The 26,836-nt window shown below is 44.0% G+C and overlaps 1 protein-coding gene across 1 annotated transcript in view; it reads left to right on the forward strand.

Annotated features, from left to right (window-relative positions):
- LOC132402465 (potassium channel subfamily K member 12-like) overlaps window positions 1-26,606 on the forward strand; it is an 84,220-nt gene extending 57,614 nt beyond the window's left edge. The window contains exon 2 of the mRNA XM_059985319.1: window positions 25,096-26,606. Coding sequence (XP_059841302.1) covers window positions 25,096-25,994 — 899 coding nt within the window. The 3' untranslated portion in view covers window positions 25,995-26,606. The remainder of the gene's footprint in view (window positions 1-25,095) is intronic.
- The last annotated feature ends 230 nt before the right edge of the window (window positions 26,607-26,836 follow it).

A 26,836-nucleotide genomic window follows, 5' to 3' on the forward strand; every position in this document is an offset into this window, starting at 1 on the left:
CATGGCCATGCATTTATTTGGATGTTTAGCCCAGACCTCTGGGTTAGTAGATTTTAATTGCTGCGCCCAGATACCATATGCCAGAGCAAGTAAGGCTGTAGGGCCAATGCATCACTTTTATACAGGGCAGTCTTCGGAGGGTCACAAACTGAAATTCAATCTCGGAAGTCAAGTGGCATTTACAGATCTTAGTCCTCACTGATCCTTCTTATTGACTTAAGGTTGTTAACAAAGTGTAGGGTATGTTATCTCTTGAAGAATATTAAGAGTCAAATATTTCAAGAAGGCTTACAGTAGCAATTATATTCAACACCTATCCAAGTGAACAATGTATTTCACCAATTTTATTGAATTTATATCAGCAGCGAAGAAAATAACTTGGATAGCTGCCATCAAGTCTAATCATGCCCATGGAATGATTGGACGATGGAATTATGTATCCTTCCCATAATATGTCTGTCAATTCTCCACTAGAATATTTAACTACGAGCCAATAATATAGTGGTTTTGAATTTCCTTGGTTTGCACTATTGGTATACTTACAACTAACCTAGGCCAAGAAACACAAGGCACAGCGAGTGCTAAGTTCAGCTCCAGTCTATGGAAGTTTGCAGTGTTCATTCACTGATGGTATCACTTTGACTTTGTGGATCCAGGGCATAGCCCTGCCTTGCTGGCCTTGGGTTGTGCTCATGTGCTCTACAAGTCTAATAATCATTTTGCATTGACATGCAGCAAACTCATCAGAGAATTTAATTCTTTTATTACTGATAAGTCTGGCACTTATTTCCCATCCTTAATTGCCCTCAAAATCATGTTGAACTGACAATTTGACTCCTGAGGTTTCTATGGTGAAGGCGTTCTCACATCACTGTTGGAGAGGAATTCTGCAGGATTTAGATTCAGTTACATTGCTGAAACAGCACTGTAATTCCAAATCAGGATGGCCTGTGGCTTGGAGGGAATCCTGGAGGCAGTGATATTCCCATGCATCTGCTATTCACACCCTCCTCAGTGCTTGAGGTCTCCATTGTAGTGGGCTGGGTGAGTAAATACAGTGCATTTTGTAGCTGGAACATGTTGCAAAGTCTGTCTAACAGGACTGGAGTGAATGAATGGTTTGAGTGGTTATGGGGTGACAGTCAAGTGAGCTCTTTTGTCCTGGATAGTGTTGAGCTTGTTGAGAATGCTTGAAGCTTCACTCACCTGGGGAAATGTAGTCTGAGGAAATGCTCCTGATTTGTGCCTTGTGGGTAGTGAGAAAGTGTTGGGGTGTCAGGTATTCAGTTACTTACTACTATAGTGGTCAAAGTACTTGTGTAGGTGGTGTAGCTGAGCTTCTGTTGAGTGGTGACACTTGGGATGTTGATAGTGAGGGACGTGGAGATGATAATCCTATCAAATTCAGGGATCAAGGTCAACATTATTCTCCATATACATTTACATGCATTATGAATTTTCTGTGATGTGTTCGCCAGGGTGTGACATGCATCAATAAACATTCAACAGTTATAAAGAATAAAGAATTTATAAAATTTATAAAATATATAAAGATATGAATTACATATAAATAGAAAAATTAATAAAATGACAAGTTAAAGGATGGATATAGAATAAATGTGCATAATTAAGTATCAGCATGTATTTACAATGTAAACATCAATATAAAAAGTGGATTAAAGTGTCTATGGTGCAGTGATGGGGGTAATAAATAGATAGAGGACAGCTAGTTAGATTCTCCTGTGCTATTGCCCAGCATTTTAGTGGCATTAATGTTGCTTGGCACTTACCAGCCAGTGCCTGAATATTATATAGGTGCAGGTATGGACTACTTCTTTTGCTAAGGAATTGTGATTGAAATTAAATGAGACACAATCACAGGTGAGCATCTCCACTTCTGAACTTTTCAATGATGAAGCTGCTGAAGATGGTTGTGTCCAAGACATCAACCTGGAAAACTCCAGCAATAGTGTCCTGGGACAGAAGAGATTGTCCTCCAACAAACAACCACCACCATCTTCCTTTATGCTAGGTATGACTCCACCATTCAAGTGTTGCCCCTTTGATGCACTGTTCTACTATTCTATAGACTGGAGACAATTGCAGAAGGGTTCAGCTGCTTACACACATTTCATACAAAGTTTCTTTTTAATCTATCAGCTCAATCATTAACCTAGCTCTACTGCCACATACAGAAATTTCTAACTCCATAGAACCAGTGAGTTCATCAGCAAGAAGTGACAGGAAGATCTAAAGTGACAAGAACCAGCAAAGGTCACAACAACATAGTTATCAAATGACCAAAACATCCAGAGAGCTGGAATAATAATCCACATACACTCAAAAAATCCAGAGGGCTGTAATATTAATGTACATACACTCAGTGGCCACTATACACTCAAAGTATCCAAAGGCCGGACTATTAGTCCACATACACTCAAAATATCCGGGGGATTGGACTATTAACCACATACTGTTAGTGGCCATTTTATTAAGTACACTATACTCTTCCTCATTAATATAAATATCTAATCAGCCAATCATGTGGCAGCAATTCTCCATAAAAGCATGCAAGCATGGACAAGAGGTTCATTTGCTGTTCAGACTAAACATCAGAATGGGGAAGGAATGTGATCTAAGTGATTTTGACCGTAGAATGATTGTTTGTCCCAGATGGGGTGGTCTGAATATCTTAGAAAATGCTGATCTCCTTGGATTTTACTGCACATCAATTTATAGAGTTTACAGAGAATGGTGTAAAAAATGAAAAAATCATCTAGTGAGCTGCAGTTCTGTGGGCAAAAATACTTTGTTAATGAGAAAGGTCCGAGGAGAATGTCCAGACGAAAGCTGACAGGAAGGTGACAGTAACTCAAACAGCCATGTGTTACAACATTGGTATGCAGAATAGCAAAGCCTGAATGCATAACACGTTGAAACATTGAAGTCACGTTGGGCTACAGCAGCAGAAAACCATAAACATAAACATATAAACAAATTCTAAAGGGATTGGACAGGCTAGATGCAGGAAGATTGTTTCCGATGTTGGGGAAGTCTAGAACGAGGGGTCACAGTTTAAGGATAAAGGGGAAGCCTTTTAGGACCGAGATGAGGAAAAACTTCTTCACACAGAGAGTGGTGAATCTGTGGAATTCTCTGCCACAGGAAACAGTTAAGGCCTGTTCATCGGATATATTTAAGAGGAAGTTAGATATGGCTCTTGTGGCTAAAGGGATCAGTGGGCATGGAGAGAAAGCAGGTACAGGGTTCTGAGTTGGATTATCAGCCATGATCATACTGAATGGCGGTGCGGGCTTGAAGGGCCGAATGGCCTACTCCTGCTCCTATTTTCTATGTTTCTATATGCTCAGTGGCCACTTCATTAGGTACAGGAGTTATCTAATAAAGTGGCCACGGAGTGTATATTTGCTCCCATCCTCCAAGGTATGGTGAACTACATATACCTGCCTGGACATGCCCCCTGCTGACTGCTCCTGTGGCTCCTCCCACAGACCCCTGTATAAAGGCGATTGGAGGCACTGCTCCTCCCTCAGTCTCCAGGATGTTGCGTGATGGTCTCTCGCTGCTGACAGGCTTTCTTCCAGCTAATAAAAGCCTATCTTGCCTCACGTCTCCGAGATTTATTGATGGTGCCTCAATTTTATTAGCTGGAATTTTAAAACATGGAAAATATTTTACGTCCGGAAAAATTGGACATTGATCCTCAAGCCCCAGAAGCAGCTATTGCCTTTGAACTCTGGCTTGCAGGCTTCCAATCATACCTGGAAGAGAGTCCCGTGACTGAGCCTTATATCATGCACAAAATCCTCCTCTCCAAGGTCAGTCCGAAGGTATACTCCCTTATCAGGAACCTGCTGACCTACCAAGGGGCACTGGACGCCCTCAAAAGTCACTAACTGCGGCCGGTGAACACCGTCTACGCAAGACATTGCTTAGCGACGTGGCGGCAGCGGGCCGGAGAGTCAAGCGCTGAGTTTGTCCGAGCCCCACAGACACTCGTGTGGGCCTGCGACAGCAGGGGACCGACAGCGGAACAGAATGCGGAGCTCCTGGTATGAGACGCCTTCATTACGGGGATCAGGTCAGTGTATGTGCGCCAGCGGCTGCTGGAAAACGCCGATCTTACCTTATGCTCGGCGATCGAGCTGGCCAACACGCTGGAGGCTGCTCTGCACAATGCTGATGCTGTCCAGCCACGCGATCTCCTGCCGGCCCCATGGATGCCACAGACCCCGCCACCCGGCCAGTCGACCTCAGCTGCTGCTACTCGCGAGTCCGTGAAATCCCCGCAACCCTCCGTTGAATCGACCACAGCTGCTGCCAGTCGCAAGTCCGCACAATGTTACTTCTGCGGACTCGAAAAGCACCCCCGAAAATGCTGCCTGGCCCGAAAAGCTACCTACTCCAGCTGCGGAAAGAAGGGCCACTTCGCCAAGGCCTGTAAGTCTAAACCACGAGCGGGGTCGAGCAGCGCCGTGTGCAAGGCATGGGAGGCCGTCATCTTGCCTACCCGCCTCGTGTGAGGCATGGGGTGGCCATCTTGGTCACCGCCATCTTGCCTGCCTGCCTCGTGCGAGGCATGGGGGCAGCTATCTTTGTCGGCGCCACCTCGCCCCGCCTCCAACCCACGGGTGCTTACTGGGCACCAAGATGGCGATTCAACTCTGGCCTCCGTAACCCTCGACCAAAGCGCCCCACACCTGCTTGCAATGTCAATGATGGATACCCTGGTGGAGGGGCACAGGACTAGCTGCCTGTTTGACACGGGCAGCACTGAGAGTTTTATTCACCCGGACACTGTGCAACACTGCGGACTCATGACACAGCCGGTAAGCCAGAGGGTCACCATGGCTTCTGGGTCGCATTCCACAGACATCTGGGGGGGGGCTGTGTAGCGACATTGGTGGTGCAGGGCACAGAATATCGGGACTTTGCGCTACTGGTCATGCCTCAACTGTGTGTGCCTTTGCTATTGGGGCTGGACTTCCAGAGCCACCTAAAAAGTATGACTATGGCATATGACGGGCCCCTCCCACCACTCACTGTCAGGAATCCTCAGTTTTGTGGGACTTTGTCATATACCCCGCTACTGACCACACAAACACCCACCCACATAGCACCATGCCGACAGCTGCACTACTGACACTACTTGCAGCCTCTCCACCCTCAAGATCCCTCCCCCACCGCTGTTCGCCAACCTGATCCCCGACTGTAAACCTGTGGCAACTAAAAGCAGGAGGTACAGCACGGGGGACAGGGCCTTCATTCATTCGGAGGTGCAGCGGCTGCTCAGGGAGGGGATCATTGAGTCAAGCACAAGTCCTTGGAGGGCCCAGGTGGTTGTTGTTCGGACCAGGCAGAAAAATAGGATGGTCGTGGACTATAGCCAGACCATCAATAGGTTCACGCAGCTTGACACATACCCCCTACCCCGCATCGCGGATATGGTCAACCAGATAGCTCAGCACAAGGTGTACTCGACCATAGATCTGAAGTCTGCTTACCACCAGCTCCCCATCCGCCCGGAGGACCACCCCTACACCGCCTTCGAGGCAGGTGGCAGGCTCTATCACTTCCTGCACGTCCCTTCGGTGTCACGAATGGTGTCTCTGTCTTCCAGAGGGAAATGGACCGGATGGTGGACCAGTGCCAACTGAAGGCCACATTTCCACATCTGGATAACATCACCATCTGCGGTCACAACTGGCCGGATCACAACACCAACCTCCAATGATTCTTCCAAGTGGCCAAAGCTCTGAACCTTACCTGTAACAGGGACAAGTGTGTGTTCAGAACCACCCGACTCGCTATCCTTGGGTATGTCGTGAAGAACGGGGTCATTGGCCCTGATCCTGACCATATGCACCCCCTGTTAGAACCCCCTCTTCCCACCACCCTCAGAGCCCTCAGACGGTGCCTGGGCTTCTTTTCCTATTACACCCAATGGGTCCCTCATTGTGCAGACAAGGCCCGCCCCCTGGTCAAGTCCACCACATTTCCCCTCTCAGCCGAGACCCGCGCAGCCTTCAGCCACATTAAAGGGGACATTGCCAAAGCAACGATGCATGCAGTGGACGAGACCATTCCCTTTCAAGTGGAGAGTGACGCCTCCGACTTTACACTGGCTGCTACCCTCAATCAGGCAGGCAGGCCAGTAGCATTCTTCTCTCGTACCCTTCAAGGCCCTGAAATTCGGCACTCCGCGGTGGAGAAAGAAGCCCAGGCCATAGTGGAAGCTATTAGGCACTGGAGGCACTATCTCGCCAGCAAAAGGTTCACCTTGCTGACCGACCAGCACTCAGTTGCGTTCATGTTCAGCAACCAACAGCAGGGCAAAATCAAAAATGATAAAATTTTGCGGTGGAGAATAGAACTCTCCACCTACAACTATGACATCCTGTACCGGCCTGGCAGACTCAATGAGCCCCCTGATGCCCTATCCCAGGGAGCGTGTGCCAGTGAGCAGCTCGACCAGCTATATGCCCTCCATGCAGATCTTTGCCACCCAGGGGTCACCCGATTTTACCATTTTGTGAAAGCCCGGAACCTGCCTTACTCCCTTGAGGACATCAGGACGATGACCAGGGACTGCCAAGTCTGCGCTGAGTGCAAACCGCACTTCTACCGTCCTGAAAAGGTGCAACTTATCAAGGCCACCCGCCCTTTGAGCGACTGAGTGTTGACTTTAAGGGCCCCCTTCCCTCCACCGACCGCAATGTCTACTTTCTCAACATAGTCGATAAGTACTCGCGGTTCCCCTTTGCCATCCCTATACCATTGCCACGTCCATCATAAAAGCCCTGCGCCAGCTCTTCACTCTGTTCGGATATCCCTGCTATATCCACAGTGATAGAGGGTCCTCCTTTATGAGTGACGAGCTGCGCCTATAATCCCCAGGGAAATGGACAGGTGGAGAGGGAGAATGCCACGGTGTGGAAGGCCACACTTTTAGCCCTTAAGTCAAAGGGGTTGCCAGTCTCTCACTGGCAGGAGGTCCTCCCCGAGGCACTCCACTCCATCCGCTCCCTGTTATGTACGTCCATCAATGCCACCCCTCATGAGTGCCTCTTTTCTTTTCCCAGGAAGTCTGCCACTGGGACCACCCTACCAGCTTGGCTGACATCCCCAGGGCCAGTGCTGCTCCGGAAACATGCGAGGAGCAATAAATACTCCCCGCTGGTCGAGAGGGTTCACCTACTACATGCAAACCCCCAGTATGCCTACGTGGTCTTACCTGATGGGCGGGAGGACACGGTCTCCGTCTGCGACCTGACGCCCGCAGGAGCAGCAGACCGCTACCCCGAACACTCCACGGTAACTATGAACCCTGTACCCACCGAGGTGTATATCCACCTGACACCGCACACACCAAGCCCTACACAGACTCCTCATGACACTCCCATACCGGGCGCCTCACACACGCATGAATGATCACTGACGCATAATGGGCTGACACCTCAAGTCGGGCCAGAACCAGCACAACCACCGTCCCTGGTGCAATCGCCACCGGCACCGGAGACGGTGGTTGCGCTGGTTCTGGCCTGACTTGAGGTGTCAGCTCATTACCCAGTAGATTGCAGCAACAGATTCGACCACCTGATAGACTTAACCTGTAAAAATACTTGTAAGAAACTTCGCCCCATGGGGACTCTCTTTTAAAACAAAGGGGGGGGTGAATGTGGTGAACTACATATACCTGTCTGGACACGCCCCCCCCCCCCCCCCGCTGACTGCTCCTGTGGCTCCTCCCACAGACCCCCGTATAAAGGCGATTGGGGGCACTGCCCCTCCCTCAGTCTCCAGGATGTTGTGTGAAGGTCTCTTGCTGCTGACATGCTCTCTTCCAGCTAATAAAAGCCTATCTCGCCTCACATCTCCGAGAGTTATTGATGGTGCATCACAGGGTAGCTATGTAATTTAAATTCAGGTAATTAAATGGATCTCAATTAAAAAGATACTTTCAGTAATTGTGACCATGAAGCTATTAGATTGTTACTTTTGTCCTTAAGAAGTTTGCCATCCTTACTACTTTGGTTTATAAATGACTCTAGCCCCACAGGCTTTCTTTGCCACCGAAATGACACAAGTCAGTTTATTTGGGGTAATTAGTAATATTCAATTATTGCTGCCCAAACAGCAATGCCCATGACTTTAAGAGAGTTTGTTATCAGAGAAATGTTTTGGTCATGCTGGGCCATGACGAGGATGGAAATATGCTGGGTTTAAAGGAATTGCAAGATTAGCTGCGAGTGGAAATTATGCACGGAAGTGTGATGTCAACAGACAACTAACCTGGTGATCTGGTGTTGTGGCTGCATAGTAACTTTGCCGCTGCCATGGATGTTAGTCAGAGGAAGTCTTTGTCGTGAGACATGCCCACTGCTGTGTGACAGCTGCTGCAACACTGCAATGGCTTCATAAGGAAAAACGACTGTATTAGTCCACCTATATCTGCGTGCAGGGAGACGCAAATAGCATGCAAGGTGGGGGCTGACTCCCAGTTCTTCCCTGCTGTGGCCAAAATCTCCCGATTTTGCTTTTGTTCAGATGAGCAGATTTTAGCAGGAGGAAAGGTATAGCCAACAATTTTCTGTTTACTTTTAAAGCCTAGAACAACATCTTAAAAAGTGGAAACATGCAAAAATAGAGGAATACTTTCCAGAAAACTGGAAAAAAAATAGCACAGGAGAATCTGCAAGATAAAATTTCACAGCTATGGATGATGAAAATTGCCACAAGCAGGGCTGGAGTGTACTTATTCACTCACAACCCCAGGGAGAGAGTATAGAGAATTCCTCTTAACGAGACCAGCTCTGCGGGCTGTCAATTAGATATGCTTTGAGTCTTTAGTTGGTTATCATCTGCATACAGTTTGTCAAAATAGTTACTTGTTATTCCAGATGGTAACTACACTAAAGCCTCAATTCCTTTGCACCTTTGGAAGATGTAGATTCACTGAATGGAGTATGCCTTCAATACCTCCTCAATAGATTAGGAGTCATAGAAGGAAATTGGAACTTTAATGGAAAATTCATATTCCTTCCAAGAATGGGTTTTCCCGCCCGATAAAAATATATCGCGACAACATTTTCAGATATGTGATTGTCCAAGTTAGTTATCTTTTTGATTGCATATTGATTCAAAACTAGTTGACAACAATGGAGATCCTCCTGCTGTTGTTTGATTCAGAGAGTATAAATAGCATACCATTAACTGGTCTGTAATTGATTTCATTCCATCCAAGCATGTACACCATTACCTGAACTAAAAATCCTGTCCCTTTCTCATTCTCCAGTTCACCTCAGTGGCTCAGAATCAGGCTACATGTAGAAAGGCAGAAAACTAAAGTATTACTGGAGGATTTCTGATTATACTGTGATTAACCAAGTGGCTTTAATCTTCCAGTTTATTACTTCTAGAGTGTTATCATTAACTGAGCCAAATAAGGGGGAAGTAAATGAAGATCCAGAGGAAATAGTTGAGGCAAGTGTAACAATGACATTTAAAAGTCACGTGGATAAGTATATAGATAGCAGAGGTTTAGAAGAATGCAGGCCAGTTTATGTGGGCACCTTGGTTGGCATAGATGGGTTGAGCCAAAGGGCATGTTGTTTCTCTGCTGTCTTGCTCCATTACTCTATGAATAGACACCTCTGCAAATAATTATGAGCTCAGTAGTTGTTGCTGTTATTCTGCTGAAGTTATAAGTGATGTTCAGTGATTTCAGAAACAAGCTGTCTTGCTGAGATTAAGCTCATGACTGATAAATGATGTGTAATTTAGGAGAGTGTAGTGCAATTCATATTGAGAGGATATATGTCCAGCTCAGTGAGAAGGTGGAAAAAGAAAAATCTGAACCTTCTGATGTGATTCTCCAAAGAAACATGAGCAATGAATGGTGTCAAAGTGCGGAGTACATTGCAAAGTATTCACAGTGAAATACTACTTTATCCTTTTAACATACTTTGATAAACGTCCTACTTGGAAAAACCATGTTCTGCTTTAGTGCCCTCACATAGGTGGTGATGTTAAAGGTGATGGTTACCCGACCCATTATAAGGCATCCTAATTGTCAAGACTGACTACAAGAGGCTCAATCTCTTTATTTTAGAGCAGTAAGATTTGAGGACACAGACAGAGTGCTGGAGGAACTCAGCAAGTGAGGCAGCAGCTATGCAGGGGAATAAAGAGTTTGACATTTTGGGCCAAAACTCTTAGCGTGAAGCATGGAGGGTTTATTCCGCTCCGTAGATGCTACTTCATTTGCTGAGACACCCAGCATCTTGTGTGTGCTGCTCAAGATTTCCGGTATCTGCAGAATCTCTTGTGTCCTAGATGTGGGGCCAATCTGATTGACCTTTATACAACTTTGAGGGTATATTTTCAAAAAAATGTTTTCCTGTTGATGATGAGTTCCAATAAAATTAATTTAAGGAGGAATTAACTTGTATGAGGTCATGGCTAGGTTCAACGGCAGCAGAGGGGCCTCCTCTCTGAAATAATTAAGGCCTCCGTTGAGGATGTTGCATCTTTGTTGAGGAAGCCGGGGCAGTACAATGTGGAGAGCAAGCTGTTGCCTATACAGCAGGCTGCTCCTCTCCACGCAGCTGATGAATCCAAAGGAACGGGAGAGGCCAGTGAAGTTTGGCACCAGCAGCATTTCTGGAGTTGTAGTCTGTTTAACTCAATGTATGATGCCTTGGGGACTCAGTTGTGGACTTTTCCTTGGGGTTTACCCATGAAGCCTTCCCCATGAGTGAGTATAGCCACAAGGCAGTGGAGGTTCAAGACCAGACTCTTCCCTTCTCCCAGGTCAGCTGCCAACCACGGCTGATGAGTCCCATCTGCCCAAAACCACTGGTTTAAGTTGCCAGTAGCATGCCTTTACTTCTGGCAGTAGAAATGGTTCTGCCAGGCTTAGTAGCCAAGCCATGTGTGACGGCCAAGAGCTGAACTTGATTGTCAGAGACTATTTGAGATACACTCCATTGGGAGCATTTAATAGGTAGTGGGAGCTTATCCCTACTACACCCCCTCCCCCCAGTTATAACAACCTTAAGAGAGTAATATTCCCATGGGAATGCCTCTAACATGGAGTAAATGCTGAAATGATTGTTTTTCAGCTGAGAGCTGGCCATGTTTCAGGCAAAGGTAAATGGAAGGTTTAATGATCAAATGAGTTTGTTTCAGTTTGCCTTGATTGAGATGAATTTCCCGTACACTTTACCCCAAATTGACCAGGGAGCAGGATCTATTTTGATTCTGGGAAATGGCAGAGTTCAGGTGAATGAGATGTACACACAGCAAAGCCACAACCTGAGAAATCCCTGGCTCACTTCCCCTGGTAAGACAGAAGGAGGTGAAGCAGGGAAAGCCTCAGTGATCCCACTTATGCCCCAGTGTAATGCTTCTATCTTCAGCCACGGTCAGAAGGTATCCAGAGGCACATATATTCATTCTTACTTTGTAATCCATGCACAGTGCAACCTTTGCCTTGTTTGAAGGTTGCAGCAACTGACAGATTATAGACATGGCCTCTTCAGTGAAGAGGACTGGTATCCTCCAAACCTATCAACCAGGCTGTTCTCCGTAGTACATTCAAATTTTAGATAGGAATAAGAAACCTCTGATCACATAGGGTTGCACCATAACTAAAAGAAATAATGCAGCAAATATCCTGCATCAGCCTGTGATAATTTCATTAACACAGGCAGACTGGGGATAGGGCCTTTCATGGGTTGAATATGTCTTAATCTGTATGAGGACAGGAGTACTTGATGTCCAAAGCTGCCGGTGTTGAATCAGTACCATTAGTTGATTGGCATCGAGTTTTTTAGCTCCTCACATGCTGTCAAGCACAAAATGCATGCATGCAAATCTCTTTCCAAGATGGCAGTCACTGCATTTCCTGTTAGACATGTTCACGGAATCTTCAAATTTAAACAGCTTCTATATAACAAATTTTCTCTCCCTCTATCTTTTTCCTTCTCCCCCATCTCTTTACTAGCCTTCACAACAATCCTTGCTTCAGCCAAATTTTCAGTATCTCTTAATCTCCCCTTCTTTAACCATTTCTTTCCCTGGTTCTGTTTGTGATGCACCAATAGGTAAAATACAAGAGATACCTTATAAATTTATAATTGTATAAGAATCGTAGAGCATAATCAGTTACTTCTTTAAACATAATACCTTAACAATTATTGCTGGAGAGTTTTAGAGTAGCTGGTTTCAGAAATATTTCACTTAACAAACTGCTCCTGAAAAATATTCACACTATAGACTACCACAAAAGCAAAAAAGAGTTAAAAATAGCCTCTTTCCTCTCAGTCTTGAAGAAGGGTCTCAGCCTTTCCTGACCTGCTGAGTTCCTCCAGCATTTTGTGTGTGTTGCTTTGGATTTCCGGCATTTGTAGACTTTCTCGTGTTTTAACAGCATTTTGTTTGGATGTTTTCGTTTAAATTTGACACCTCCATTCTCTGGTATAACTTGTTTCAGATATTATATGTACATTTTCACCTAATTTATGTTGCTTTTCAGTATAGCTTCCCGTATAAACAAATGACCATCTTGTAATCAATACTTGAACAGCCAACTCGAATTCACACATTGCTATTTGGTGTTTGTTTATTTATTTATTGCAGCTTTATGCTCTCCTCTCAATCCCTTTTTAGAAAATCTAAGCATCAGATAAATAATGAGGTAGCTGGCTGTGAAAAGTTCCAGTTGTGCCTGTTAATGGATTGAAGTGACTTCAGGACTGTGGACTGAGGTGGTGTATATGAGGTCTGACTGTGCTGGACTGTTGATTGCTGTGAATCAATTTGTTAATGACATTCTTGGCTTCCTCTCAAAGTGCTGTTGCTACTGACCAAATGTTAAAAGCACCAGCATGAGACCAAGCAGGCAAAGCCAGAAGGCAAATCTTTTACTAATCCTTTTCAAAGGAAGTCAAGCACAGTCCAGAGCCCACACTGTCATCTATCCCTGCCCAGACTGGACTTAGAAAAGCTCGGTAATTTGTTTCCATAATTAACATTTTACACTGATTCATTCTTCAATACTGAACCCAATCCATTCTTCATTACTTTCTCAGTCCACATCCATCTTTCATTAGCAATCCCATCCCATGTCCATCTCTCATTACTGAGCCCAGTTCATCCCCCATAACTGATCCCAGACTTTCCATAATTACTTATCCTAGTCCATCCCTCAAAACTGAACCCATCCCACATCCATCTCTCATTATGATCCCAACCATATTCATTCCTCATTACTGATCCCATTCCATCCCTCATTCCTGAACCCAGTCCATCTCTCGTTCCTGATCCCAGTCCATCCCTTATCACTGATCCCAATCCATCCCTCGTTCCTGAACCCAGTCCATCCTGCTTTCCTGATTCCGCTCCATCCCTCGTTCCTGTTCCCAGTCCGTCCCTCATCACTGATCCCAGTCCGTCCCTCTTTATTAATCCCAGTCCATTCCCTGTTCCTGAATCCAGTCCATCCCACGGTCCTGTTCCCAGTCCATCCCTTGTTCCTGATCCAAGTCCGTCCCTCGTCACTGATCCCAGTCCGTCCCGCGTTCCTGAATCCAGTCCGTCCCCCGTTCCTGATCCCAGTCCGTCCCCCGTTCCTGATCCCAGTCCGTCCCCCGTTCCTGATCCCAGTCCATCCCTCGTCACTGATCCCAGTCCATCCCTCGTCACTGATCCCATTCCGCATCCATCCTGCATTACTGAACCCAGTGCTACTGCTCACCTCGATCCTATACCTCACTCAGGTCTGGTCTACTACATGCCTACTCTTGATCCCAACCCACTGTGCCTCAACTCCTCTCTACAGCTGGTGCAGAGGGAGGAGAGGAGTACGGGTAACAGGAGTGGGAGAAGAGTGTGAATGTAAGTGGAAGTAGAAAGTAGTGGATGCTCGAGAGGGCGGAGAGTACACTTGAAATGTAACAGCTCAGTAAGCATGGCGAATAGCACTAGTGTGAAGGGTAGGTTATGGAAGGTGAAAGGAGGTGTGAAGCATATTTTGTAGTTTCCATCTTGCTTGCATAAATAACTTAAAACCCTGAGCTGGGAAAATACAGCAATGTTTTACCTCTGCAAAGCCTACAGAGCAATGTAGGTGGCCTGTGCTTTTGTACCTGCAGGTTAGGTTAAGGTGGCTCCCCCACTGCTCTTGAACCTGAACATTGAAGCCTGTCTTTAGGCTGTAGCTGTCTGCATCACAACTGACTGCAACATGGCTGGTCTGTGAGGTGTTTCTGGATCACTCCTTGATTTTGCCTCAGCCAAATGCTCCTGAGATACCAATGGGAGAAGGGACTTGCTTCTTTTTTGCTTCACTGACCTTCCAGTGACCTCCATTCACTCAGTATTTCGGGTCTCACAACTGTTGCCTTCATATTGTGTATCTAATGTTAGCCTTTTTGTTTACAAATACATTTGAAATATTAAAGACTATAATGAAACACACATTAATAAGGATGCTAAAAATTCACATCTGTGCAAAATGCTTGAAGCGTTGTTTCACAGATGTAAATCAGTTATTGCAAAGTGACAAGTCGAAGTGCCTGCCATTGGATAATAATATATAACTTTAATAAAGTTATTTCAGTGCATTGTTATGCTGATGTAACTCTCCATTATAAAATTACACAGAGAATATTTTTTATTGATACGCATCAATAAAACTTAGAGATGGCCTGAAGGAATAACTGAAACTTGATTAGTATCACTGATATATAGCACAGGCTGACACTGAATACAGAAATTACTGATGAAGCCAAGGCATTCACAAGTGAATTAGAAGGTCTAATTTTAGTTTCTGGTTTAGTTGAGTGTGAGATGAGAGGGTGAGGGGAGTAAAGGAGTTTTTATTTTAATAATCAAATTGAATCCTGAAACAGAATTGCATAATATATCAAATTGACTGATCTGAACCTTTTTTCCACATTCTAATCCTTTTACCCACCCACATCCACCCAGGGGTTCTTCGCCTAATCTTTTGTGATAATTCTACTGAGGAACACACAATATGAAGTTTAGAATGCTACTTTACCATACAGCTAGGCCAGCTAAAATCAATCATGTTCACACTTTAGGTTCTCATATATAGATTTTTCTAATCGTGTCACCAGTTAGTCATTAGAAGCAAGAACTCCTCCAAGACCAATGAAACCATGCAGTTTTTTTTTGCTTCCACAGTCGTTGAGATTAATTAATTTGGGGTAAAGCTTTTCCTTCAATGATGGAAATAACACCATGTGATAAACTCACACTGCAGGATCAGTTTGCAGCAGCAGGATTGATGTCTATTGTGAGTATCACCAATTGCAACCAGGCTTCTAACTGATTGACTTCCAAAGTGTTGATTGGAATTAGTCACTGTTTATTGAAACTAGACCTCATTACAAATTCAATTTCAAGTTTAAGTTTATTGACTTTAAACTATACACATGTATACAGCTAAACAAAACCATTGTTCCTCTGGGGACAATGTGCAAACGCACTAGTACTACGAGTCACAGAGTATGTATACTTGCAGTCCATTACATATAGTCATAAAATATTTGCACAAGTCCCTGAGTGGCATGGCCTGAAGATTGACAGGTTGGCATAAAGAGAGAGGAGAGAGGTGCATGTTTATATAAGACAGTATCATGCCACTGGCACTATTACTGTATAATAACATGGGTAGCAGTATAAATATGTATGTGAAACAGAATCAATAAAAGATGGTAAGTGACCAATGCAGAATGAGATTGTGTGTCTGTGACACAGCTCATTCAGACTGGGTGTACATGTGAACAGCTGGTGAAGCTCACAGAAGCAAACTTTCCCACTTGGGTCAAAGAGCATTGCTCCCAGGCACATATGTTTTTGAAGTTTCATGTGTTTCAAATTAATAATGTATCAAGCTGGAGTCCAGCTCATCTCGGACTGTTTTGGTTATTGATGAACGTGCCACATTTCATTCTATATTTTGATGTTTCGAAATACATGTGACAAATAAAGCTAATCTAGCAATTGATGTGACATATGTGACCCAAGACATTCTACACATGCATCAAGACCAAGAGGATAATTTGAGAGATGGTAGGACTACTTAAGGATAAAGAAGGGAACACAGGAGACCGCAGATGCTGGAATCTGGAGCAACAAACATTCTGCATGTAGAACTTGTTAGGTTGAGCAGCATCTGTGGGAGGAAAGGAAATGTTAAAGTTTCATCTCAGACCTTGCATGAGGACACATGATTAGGTCCTGTTGCAGGATTTTGACCAAAAATGTGGACAATTCTTTTTCTCCTGCAGGTGTGCTCAACCCATTGAATTCTTCCCGCAGATTATTTGCTGATGAAGGAAGTGTGTATGAAGATCAGGTACAATTAAATACTTTGTGTTGATATTCACCAAGGAGAAGGAAATGGTCGATAGAAAGATAAGTGTGGAGCATGCTAATATGCATTTTGAGATAAAGAAAAAGGTAGTGTTGGGTCTCCTGAAGAACGTTAAGTTCAGTAAGTCTCGAGGGCTGGTGGGATATATCCCAGTTTATTGAGAGGCAAGAGCTGAAATTGTTGGGGCATTGACCAAGATCCTTCTGCTGTCGTTTGCTACAGGTGAGTCCTGGAGGACAAGGGAGTAGCTAAAGTTGTTCATTTGGAAATAGGGATAATCCTGGGAATTACAGACCAGTAATCTCACATCAGTAGGGAAGCTATGGGAGAGGATTCTTAGGGATAGGATTTATAAGCATTTGGCAAAGTCCAACCTAATTAAGGACAGTTCAACTTGGCTTGATTCAATTTTTTGATGGGGTGGTGAAAACGATAGATGAGGCTGGAGCAGTAGATGTTTACTTGAATGTTAGTAAAGCGATTGGCACAGTCCTTCATCCAAAAGATTAAGATGCACGGGATCCATGTGAATTGGCTATTTGGATTCTGTGTGACCTGCTGACTCTTCCAGTATTTTTCGTGTGTTGCCTGGAATGCACTACTAGGTGTGGTAGTGGAGGCAAATACAATAGGGACATCCAAGAATTGGATAGATACACGAACATGCAACAATTGGAGGGATATGTGGACATAAGAGATTAATTTAATTGGATGTAATTATCTTAATTAGTTAGGCGCATTATTGCCTGAAGGGCCTATCTTGTGTTCTGTTCTGTATTCAATGTTATGTCATAATCTCTTTGCACATTCGTACCAGATTACTGATATACTGGATGAGACTCTCATTGTGGCTAACACTTCCATGACTCCTGAACTTGTACTCTCACAGACTCGACTTGAGTTAAAGAAAGAATTATTCCAGTGACTCGATTCCAGCATGATGTGTGAAATTCTCAAGACAACACAAGAACCAATCAGGCTAACAGTCTAAAAACTGTTCTCTATTTTTCTGCTTCATTGTCAATGTCTGAAACTCACCCTGGCCTCCATCTACACATCAAGGAGGCAAAATAATTGGAGTGACCCTATCACTAATTACTCCCCTGCTCTATGTATAGGGTCTAAAGACCAAAAGAACCATTGCTCGAGCCTATCATAGAGGGAATTGTCAGTCTACACAGCGCTACTTGGCAAACCTGTGAGCAGAATCTACCTCCTATTGAATTGAGTAAGTGGGAATGAAGGAGGTGAAGGGTTAGAATTTTGACAGTTCTGATTCATTCCTGTGCACATTGTTTACCTGTTACATCATTCTTGGTGACAAGAAAGGGTTCTTTCAACTCCTGACACAGGGCACCAATCTTAATGCACAAAACAAGACATGTTGCAGATGCTGGAAAACCCGAGGAACACACACAAAATCCTGGAGGGACTTAGCAGGTCAGGCAATATCTATAGAGAGGAATAAACAATTGATGTTTTGGGCTGACACCCTTTATAAGGGCTTAGAGGAAAGAGGAAGTTGCAAAAATAAGAAGGTGGGGGGAGAAAAAGGAGCACAAGTGACCTCTCTCTCATTCAAAAGGCAAAGCAAGCCTACCTGAGGTACCAAGATGCTGGGTTATGGACTGTAGTTTTTGATGGAAATCAAGTTCTCTTGGGGGTGGAGGGGGGTGTTTGCTTTTCCCTGCATGGTGTGATGTGGTGGGGAGATTAGTGCTTCTGCTAGCACGTGGGAGGAGGGTCAATGCTTCTACCACTGCTTGTGCATGGGAGGGATGAGGAGGAGCTTTGGGGCTCTGGTGGTTCTCTCATTCACTCTATGGGGTTTCTTGTTTCATGGATGTCTGTGAAAAGTAAGAATTTCAGGTTGTATACTGTATGCTTTCTCTAATATTAAATTGACCCAAGCTGGTAGGAGGTGAGAGGTGGAAGGGGTAAAGGGCTGAATGCGAAGGACTCTCATAGGAGATGAGAGTGGTCCATGAGAGAAAGGGAAGGAGGAGGAGCACCAGAGGGAGGTGATGGACAAGTGAGGAGAAGGAAAGCGTAAGAGTGGAATCGGAATGGGGAATTAAAAAAAGAGAGAAGGGGGAAGGGGAAGAAATTACCAAAAGTTTAAATTAATTTTAATTTAGAGATACAGCACATTAACAGGCCCTTCTGGCCCACGAGCCTGTGCTGCCCAATTACACCTATGTGACCAATTAACCTACTAACCTGTACATCTTTGGAATGTGGGAAGAAACTGGAGCACCCAGAGGAAACCCACAATGTGACAGGGAGAATGTACCTTACAGACAACAGCAGGAATTGAACCCCGTTTGCTGGCACTGTGAAGAGATGCTCTATCATTGCAGCACCACCGTGCTGCCCATATTAGAAGCACCATTCTTAATGCATGGTCTCTTCTCTGCTTTATATTATCAACCTGTCCGACAGAACGTCACTCTTGCAAACTGCTACCGTTTTCCAGACAGAGCATGTGCTGATGTTGGAAACCGGAGTAGGCAGAAAAGAGAGATACTACTTCTTTCATTCCACTGGCAGAAGAACAGAATGCTAGACTAGCCTCGTCACTTTTTAAACAGAATGCAATGTATTGCTATTGATTTTTGACTGGGTTAACAAATGGCATTCTTACCACCCACTTAATCTATTGACTGCACCACAGGCAAGATCCCTGAATCATCATTAACCCCATTACAATGTAGCTAAATCAACTTCCAAGCAAACTAAGACTAATAACATGCAAGAAGATTAGTTGATTTACTCCCTTCTGCCTCGGACCAAGTATCTAATCTAAATTGAGTTATGCAATCTGAGTAGCTACAGTGTGCCTAATTTACTGTACTGTTGGAATATTCCACCTTACATCCCGGCACTTTTTGCAAACTATTTTATGTTCAAATACTTTTGAGAAACAAGTGGAAATATTTCAAAAGCTTTCCTAAAGTAGAATTTGTGTCGTATTTGGCGCAGCAGCATTTCTACTTCCTGAGGAGTTTGAGGTGAGCAAGGCAGTCCCCCCTTCCCTCACCATACTGAGCGTCCTGACCAGCTGTATTGCTGTCTGTTATGGGAATTGCAAGGCATCTGACTGCAAGACCTTATAAAGGATTGCAAGGGCTGCTGAGAGAGTCATTGGGTCTTTCTTCCACCCCTCTGGGATATTTATCAGGAACGCTGTATACACAGGGCCCTTAACATTATCAATGATTCGTCCAATCCATTCCACAATCTCTTTGATCCCCCACCATCAGGCTGGAGGTACCGTAACATTAGGACAAGAACTGTTTGGATGGCAGAGACTACTGAACTCCCTGCCACTACCCAGGTCTCATCGCTCATGAAGCACCAGTAGCATTATACTGTTTACGTTTTGACGTGTGTTGTAAATGCTGAATGTCAGTCTTTTGGGATATAACTTATTATTTGTTAATTTATTTATGGTAATATTACTTTATATAAGTCATGTGTGAGTTACTGTACTGCATTGTGCACCTTGGTCTGAAGGAACGTTGTTTCCTTTGTCAGTATACCTGTCTAGTACACAATTGAATGACAATAGACTTGAACTTGATTTTTTTTAACAATAAGAACCAATTTGTCTCTCCTTTTGAGTGCAAAAGAAGTATTCTGAATACACATCTATTGCATGTTTTATGTTCAATAATTTTTCAAAATTGTTTTAAAATTAAAAATGGAGGAATGATGAGATAAAGAAAGCCTGTTTTCATTTTATTTTGGTTTTCAACCAGTTTCTAATTTTTTAATCCCTATAAGACAAAGGTGAAGAAAAACTGATAAAGCTCTGAGGGAAAGAGATCGAAATGTAGTTACAGATAATGAAGCCTTCAATATTTAGGTAGATCCCCTCCAGAGGAGGGAAAGAGGGAAGAATAGAGAGAGAAGAGAAAGACAGACCAATGGAGTGACAAGATTAAATAGGGGAATAAGGAGGGTGGGAGGAAGAGGTAGGCATCACCTGAAAGTGAGGGATTGGTAGGAAGAAGAATGGCCAGTGGAACATAAGGAAATCAGCATGACAGAAAGAGGGAGAACAAGTTGAATGATAAGGCAAGGATTGGGAAGTGATTTGCTGAAGGCTATTTCTTTTAGCAATTCAAGCCAGCAATTAACAGTGGCCTTATTTTTTAAAAGATCTCAGATTGCCAAATTCATCTCGCCTAGAGAGAAGAAACAGAGTGGAGAGTAATAAGAGAGCAGAGGCAAGACAAGAAATGGGAAGTCAGAAGAGACAAAGCATAGTATCAGGCATGTAGGAAGATCAGAGGCAAAGGAGATGGTGGTTCTGTATTGCAGTTACTTGGCATAATACACACTCTGAAATTCAGTTCAGTGCATGGAGCATATTTTTCATTGAAACGTTCATTGTGAGAACAACATTGGAAAAGCTTGGTGCTCTCCAGGGCAGAGCCCGTCACTTTAAAGGCAACTCAATGCGTCAATCAACTTAAACATTCACCACCTGCGCCCCTTAACTGGCGGGGCCATCAATTACAAAATGTACTGAAGCAGTTGGTAAAGGCTTTTTCATGAGTCTTGTACAGCTTCTTTAACGTATGGACGTTAGTCCAAATTAATCGGAGACCGGTGGGATGGATGGAGATAGGTCTGCTGATTGCCACCAGGCTTTAATCATCATCTGCCCGGTGGGAAAGGGGTATTTCTGTGCACCGTCTCTACACAACCACCCACTACATGCTCATGAGCAGCAGCGACCGGGGCTGGCTCAAGCCGAGCAGAGCTGGGAGTGTTGAGTGGACACACTTGCCCACTCACTGGGGCACGGGCACTAGATGGCGACCCGACTATCCACGCTTACACTCTCACCCTCCGCACCTGCTTCTGTGATCTTCTCCCTCACACTGTGTTACTCATGTCTTGACTTGCAAACAATCTGGGTCAAGAACAGTTCATAAAATTGGATTATAAACATTCCTAAATATTCAGAATCAAGTTTGTTCTCACAGACATGTATCATAAAATGTGTCACTTTGTGGCAGGGGTCCAGTGCAAAACTTGGCCATGGACGGTCCCAAGCCTGGCTACAAAAGGAGAAGGTTGGGCATGGGACTAGCAAACCCATCCCATAAAAACCCAGAGCTGCAGAAAGGCCAACAGAAGCTCCAAAGGCCTCATCCCTGAAAGAAATTTCTTTGCCAAGAAATCGTGTGGTGAAGGTGGAAGCCACAGGGCTGATCAACCTTCCATCAGCCTAGGCCCAAGGGCACTGGTGAGCTGCTGTTGGCAGCCTGTGGCCCAGCAGGGCTGATGGGTTTAAGAAGAAAAAGTCTGGTGCAAGGACAAAAATGCCACAAAATACAAAATAAATAGTACAAAAAAGAATAATGAGGTAGTTAATGGACCATACAGAAATCTGATGAGGAGTGAGCAGAATCTAAATCTTTGAGTATAGGTCTTCAGGCTCCTGTACTTCCTTTCTGATATAATGACAAGAAGAGGGAATATCTCAGATGGTGAGTGTCCTTAGCGATAGATTCCGTCTTCCTGAGGCACCGCCTCTTAAAGATGTTTCCAATTAAATAAAGAGAACCCTATTATAACCTGGAGACTGCCTGTACAGACCCATGAGCTCGATGGTCTACAAGGTACAACAAGAGTGGGCTCTTGGGAATACCAGTGAGAGGATGCTCCTACCTCACACTTGGAGCTCGTAAATATCATCACCAGTGGTTCGTGAAAGCAGATCTTCTCAAGGACTGTTAGAAATAGGCAGTAAATGCTAATATTGGTGACGACTTTCAAATGAATCCTGGAAATAAGCAGCTGCAAGAAAAGCCAGACAGCTGGCAATAGGTCCGTGATTCTATCACATCTCGACCAGGTCCTAGAAACTCTAGTCCATGAGAACACAGGGATCTCTGTCTTCTCTCTCCATAACATCAAAAAAGGATGAGACAGGGACTTCCTGGGGATCTTTGATCTGCCTTCCATTTTCCCTGGTGTCAAAAGGATGCAACAGGAGAGTTCCTAGGTTATCTTTGTGATTTGGTTAATATTATTCCTCACTGATCAGTACAAAATCAGATTTTTTGTCATTAACATGCTGCTGCATATGAGAATTTGCTAAGCACAAATTGGGTGCATGCTTCTTATATGTTAATAGTGACTATTCTTAAAAATGCTTCTGTTTGTCTGTTCCTTTGTAACGAGGCAGTTATCTAAAATATGCTGCTGTTTCTAAATTCAATAGGCCGTGATGTTCCAATAGACTCACTAAGCTCTTTGCATTGAACCAGTTAACACCTTTACTGAAAATTATTCAGCAATTCCACTGATAGAACCTGGTAGATTTACTCCTGTTTATAACTATCCATAACTCGTCAAATTTGTGACATGCTTTTGTGACCTTTTCTGACCTCTATTCTAGCCAGCCACTGATTCCTTCAAAGAAAATAAGATCAATGACTATGTAGATAAATGACACTGAAAAAATGGTCTATCAGGGCTCCCACAGTCATCTTAATCCCAGAGCAATGCTGTATGCTTTCAATAAATGGGACGAGTTCTGGGTGATCAGGAAGTGCGAACTATGCATCAACATGAGAAGGAGCAATGTAATACAAGTGTCAGTATTTGATAGAGGTTTACTCTGGTTTCCTTCTATCTACACTAGAGTCTAGAAAAATTGATTTCAGCTGCGTGCCTTTGCATCTTACTCACTCTCTACTGTTTGTTGTGCGGATTCCTGATGTGGTTATTGAGGGGGCTATGTTTTTGTCTCTGTGAAATGTAAGATATAATGGGTTCTCACTGTGTATCAAGTGGGTTCCATTTTATAGCTGTCAATATATTGAAAGTAAACAAAAATATCTCAATATGATAACTACAGCTCCACAGTATTGTAATAAGTGGGATCAAAAGCACATTGGATTGACTAGAAAGAACAATTACTCAAAGTGCAAAGAGAGATGAAACTAGTTCTGCTGTTCAGATGTCCATTAGTCAGGCATTCCGTAAATCAGGGACAGCCTGTAATACAGGAGTTAGTATTCATCATAGAATTACAACACTCAAGCTGGGTCACTTCTTTCAAATCCAAAGATGGTTTTATTTATTTCTATAAGACATTGGTGAGTCCTAGTTTGGAGTATTATGTGCATTTCTAGTCACCTAACTACAAGAAAGGTATCAATTACATTGAAAGAGTGCAGAGGAAATTTACAAGGATGTTCAAGTTTAATTATTATTCAACTATACATGACTATTCTGGCCTCTTCCCCCTTCCTTTTCAGTCAATGAAGGGTCCAGGTCTGAAATGTCAACTGTTTATTCCTTTCCACAGGTGCTGCCTGATCTGCTGAGTTCTTCCAGCATTTTGTGTATGATACATGAATATAGCCAAATGAGACAGCAGACCTTTGTTCCTCCAAGGTGCAAAATGCAAAACACATTACCAACAGCACACAGCACATTGCACATAACACATAACATAAACAGCACATAGGGCGCAATTCAGAAAAGCATACAGTTAGAAAGAAAAAATATTATGTAGCTTAAGTCCCTGAGTGGCATGACTGTAGAATTGGTGGTAAGTTGTCCTAGTCCAGCTTGTTCTTCTACTGAGCAAACACTGGAGAGCAGCACTGAATGAACATGGGAAGGCTGCTCCATCAGGAGGGACCAGCCCTCAACCCAATGACGGATTCTAGAGCGCCCCACAGAGGGTCTCCCAGACCACCACCACATCTTCTCTTCTGGTCGGCTGGCACAGGTGAGCCCACGGCTTGGACTTGGTCCTTGCCATAACCAAGGCAACGCAGCACCCCAGCTGTTGGTTTCACCAATGAACCAGACTTACAGTATTCTATGTCTCAATGTCCAATAGGGCCTTACGGTTACCAAAACATCCAACACAATTACTCCCACCTTTTTTTTTGAACCATGTGCCAGCTTGGCACAATGATACATGACAAGTCCAGGCAACAAACATAACAACAGTCAGCAATAAGTCCAGCTCCATCACTATCGAACAACTCACTGATGAGATAGTCCCGCAGTACTTTATGTTCTTTGTATCCAGCAGCGACTTTTGATCATAATAAAGACATACAAGACAAAACAAATACACCTTTGATTGGATCTGGAATGGCCACTACATCCATTCTTGTCCGGATTCGAGGACCTGATTTATAGGGAAAAGTTAGGAGTTTATTCCCTGAACTGTAGGACAACGAGGGGAAATTTGATAATTTTATACAAAATTATGAGCGGTTTTGATAGGGTATATGCAAGCAGGTTTTCTCAACTGAAGTTGGGAGAGATGAGAACTAGAGGTCATGGTTAAGGGTGGAAGCTGAAATATTTTAGGGGAACATGAGGGGGAACCTCTTCATTCCGAGGGTGGTGAGAATGTGGAACAAGCTGCCAGCGCAAATGGTGGGTGCAGGTCAATCCTAGCATTTCAGAGACCCCCAAGACTGACCAGCTATTCATCATGATCATGGCTCTCACCATTTGTTTAGTAAGTAGAAATATCATTATAAATGCAGAGCATGCCTGTATAGATGTGTTTGGTGAGCTAGAATATCTGGTAAACAATTTGCTCTACTTGTGTAAGGGATTGTAGGTGCAAATGGGAAAACCATAAATTCCACCCTTTTTCTTTGTTGTTTTAGGTTTTGGCATGACAACCCCAGCGACTGTGGCAGGAAAAGTATTCCTGATATTCTATGGCCTTCTCGGATGTTCAGGAACCATTCTGTTTTTCAACCTCTTTCTCGAGCGCATCATCACCCTGCTGGCTTTCATCATGAAGGCATGTTACCAGAGGCAGCTGCAGAACAAAGGTCTTCTGCCCCCCATCATTGGCCGGCAATCCACCCTCATGGACGCAGCCAGCCTGACTGGATGGAAGCCATCTGTGTACTACGTCATGCTAATCCTTGGCATTGCTGCCGTCATAATCTCCTGCTGCGCTTCGGCCATGTACACACCAGTAGAAGGATGGAATTACACCGACTCACTGTACTTCTGTTTTGTCACGTTTAGTACTATTGGTTTTGGGGATCTTGTCAGCAGCCAGAATGCGGCCTATACAAATCAGGGATTGTACAGATTTGGTAATTTTGTATTCATACTACTCGGGGTGTGTTGCATCTACTCCCTCTTCAATGTTATCTCCATTGTGATCAAGCAGTTCCTCAACTGGCTACTGAAGAAACTAGAATGTAGTTGCTGCCCAAGGTGCCGGAGAGGAAAGATGCGCACTGGACGCCGCAACGCGATCACACCAGGACAGTCTCGAATCCGTAGGAGCCATGTCCTGTCAGAGACAGATGGGCCATGTGAAAGTGATGCGGAGGGCAGGAGGCTTTCTGGGGAAATGATCTCCATGAGAGACTTGACTGCATCCAACAAGGTGTCACTTGCCATCCTGCAGAAGCAGCTGTCAGAAACGGCCAATGGTTACCCCCGAACAGTCTGTGTCAACACAAGGCAGAATGGTTTCTCAGGAGGGGTGGGAGCATTAGCCATCATGAATAACAGGTTAGCAGAAACCAGTGAAAGCAGGTAATATGTGAAAGGCCTCACCAGCAAACAAGGTGGCTGGACTTAATTCAACAGCTATATCAACAGCTACTCATCCTGGTGTCTACTACAGCACAGCTTTATGAGAATCATTACATCTCAGTCCACATACGCTCCATCGTTGGGAGGCTACATCAGATTTTCAGTCCCAATTTATGGGGTATATCCTCTTCCTAATTGCCTTTTTTGTTGCTTGCAGTACTTCCTGGAAGGATAAAATGTTTTCCTCTAATAGGTGATCATTGTCAATTCAACCAATACTGGATCAGCTTGTTCAAAGTTTCTCCGAATCTTCAACATCTGATTTTTTCACTTTTAAAGAAATGTGCCTGATGGGAAATTCTCCTTCGTGTTTAAAGTAAGATGTAACACATAGTGAATGCCTGTAGATTCTGGTCTCCGGTTCTCAGATACATGCCACAGAAAGGGCTGGACTTGTTTTATTTGAAACCTGGCAATGCAAAGCCCTGGTTGTATTGGAAATGATATAGCTTTCAAATGTTAATTATGCCAGTGAATGGGAAATCAAATAGCAGAAAATATTGTTGTTCGTAGTAAGCAGAATAAAAATTATTCTAAGTCTCAATAAACAGGACAAGAAAACAATCAGGGTTCATAGGAAAATAAATGGAACTGATTAAACAATCATTTCAGATTCTGACCACATTTTCCACTGGGCCACAGTTGTGTAATTACCCCTTCATATTCCTCCAACTGGAATAATTCATTTCAAACCATTGATTATTGTCTCTTTCAGTCTTTGGCAAAACTGCTTAAAATTAAGTGCAATCCAAATACAAATTGTGCCAGGGATCCATGAGTAACTGG

The sequence above is a fragment of the Hypanus sabinus genome, chromosome 12, assembly GCF_030144855.1.
Source record: "Hypanus sabinus isolate sHypSab1 chromosome 12, sHypSab1.hap1, whole genome shotgun sequence".
Classification (NCBI taxonomy): Eukaryota; Metazoa; Chordata; class Chondrichthyes; order Myliobatiformes; family Dasyatidae; genus Hypanus; species Hypanus sabinus.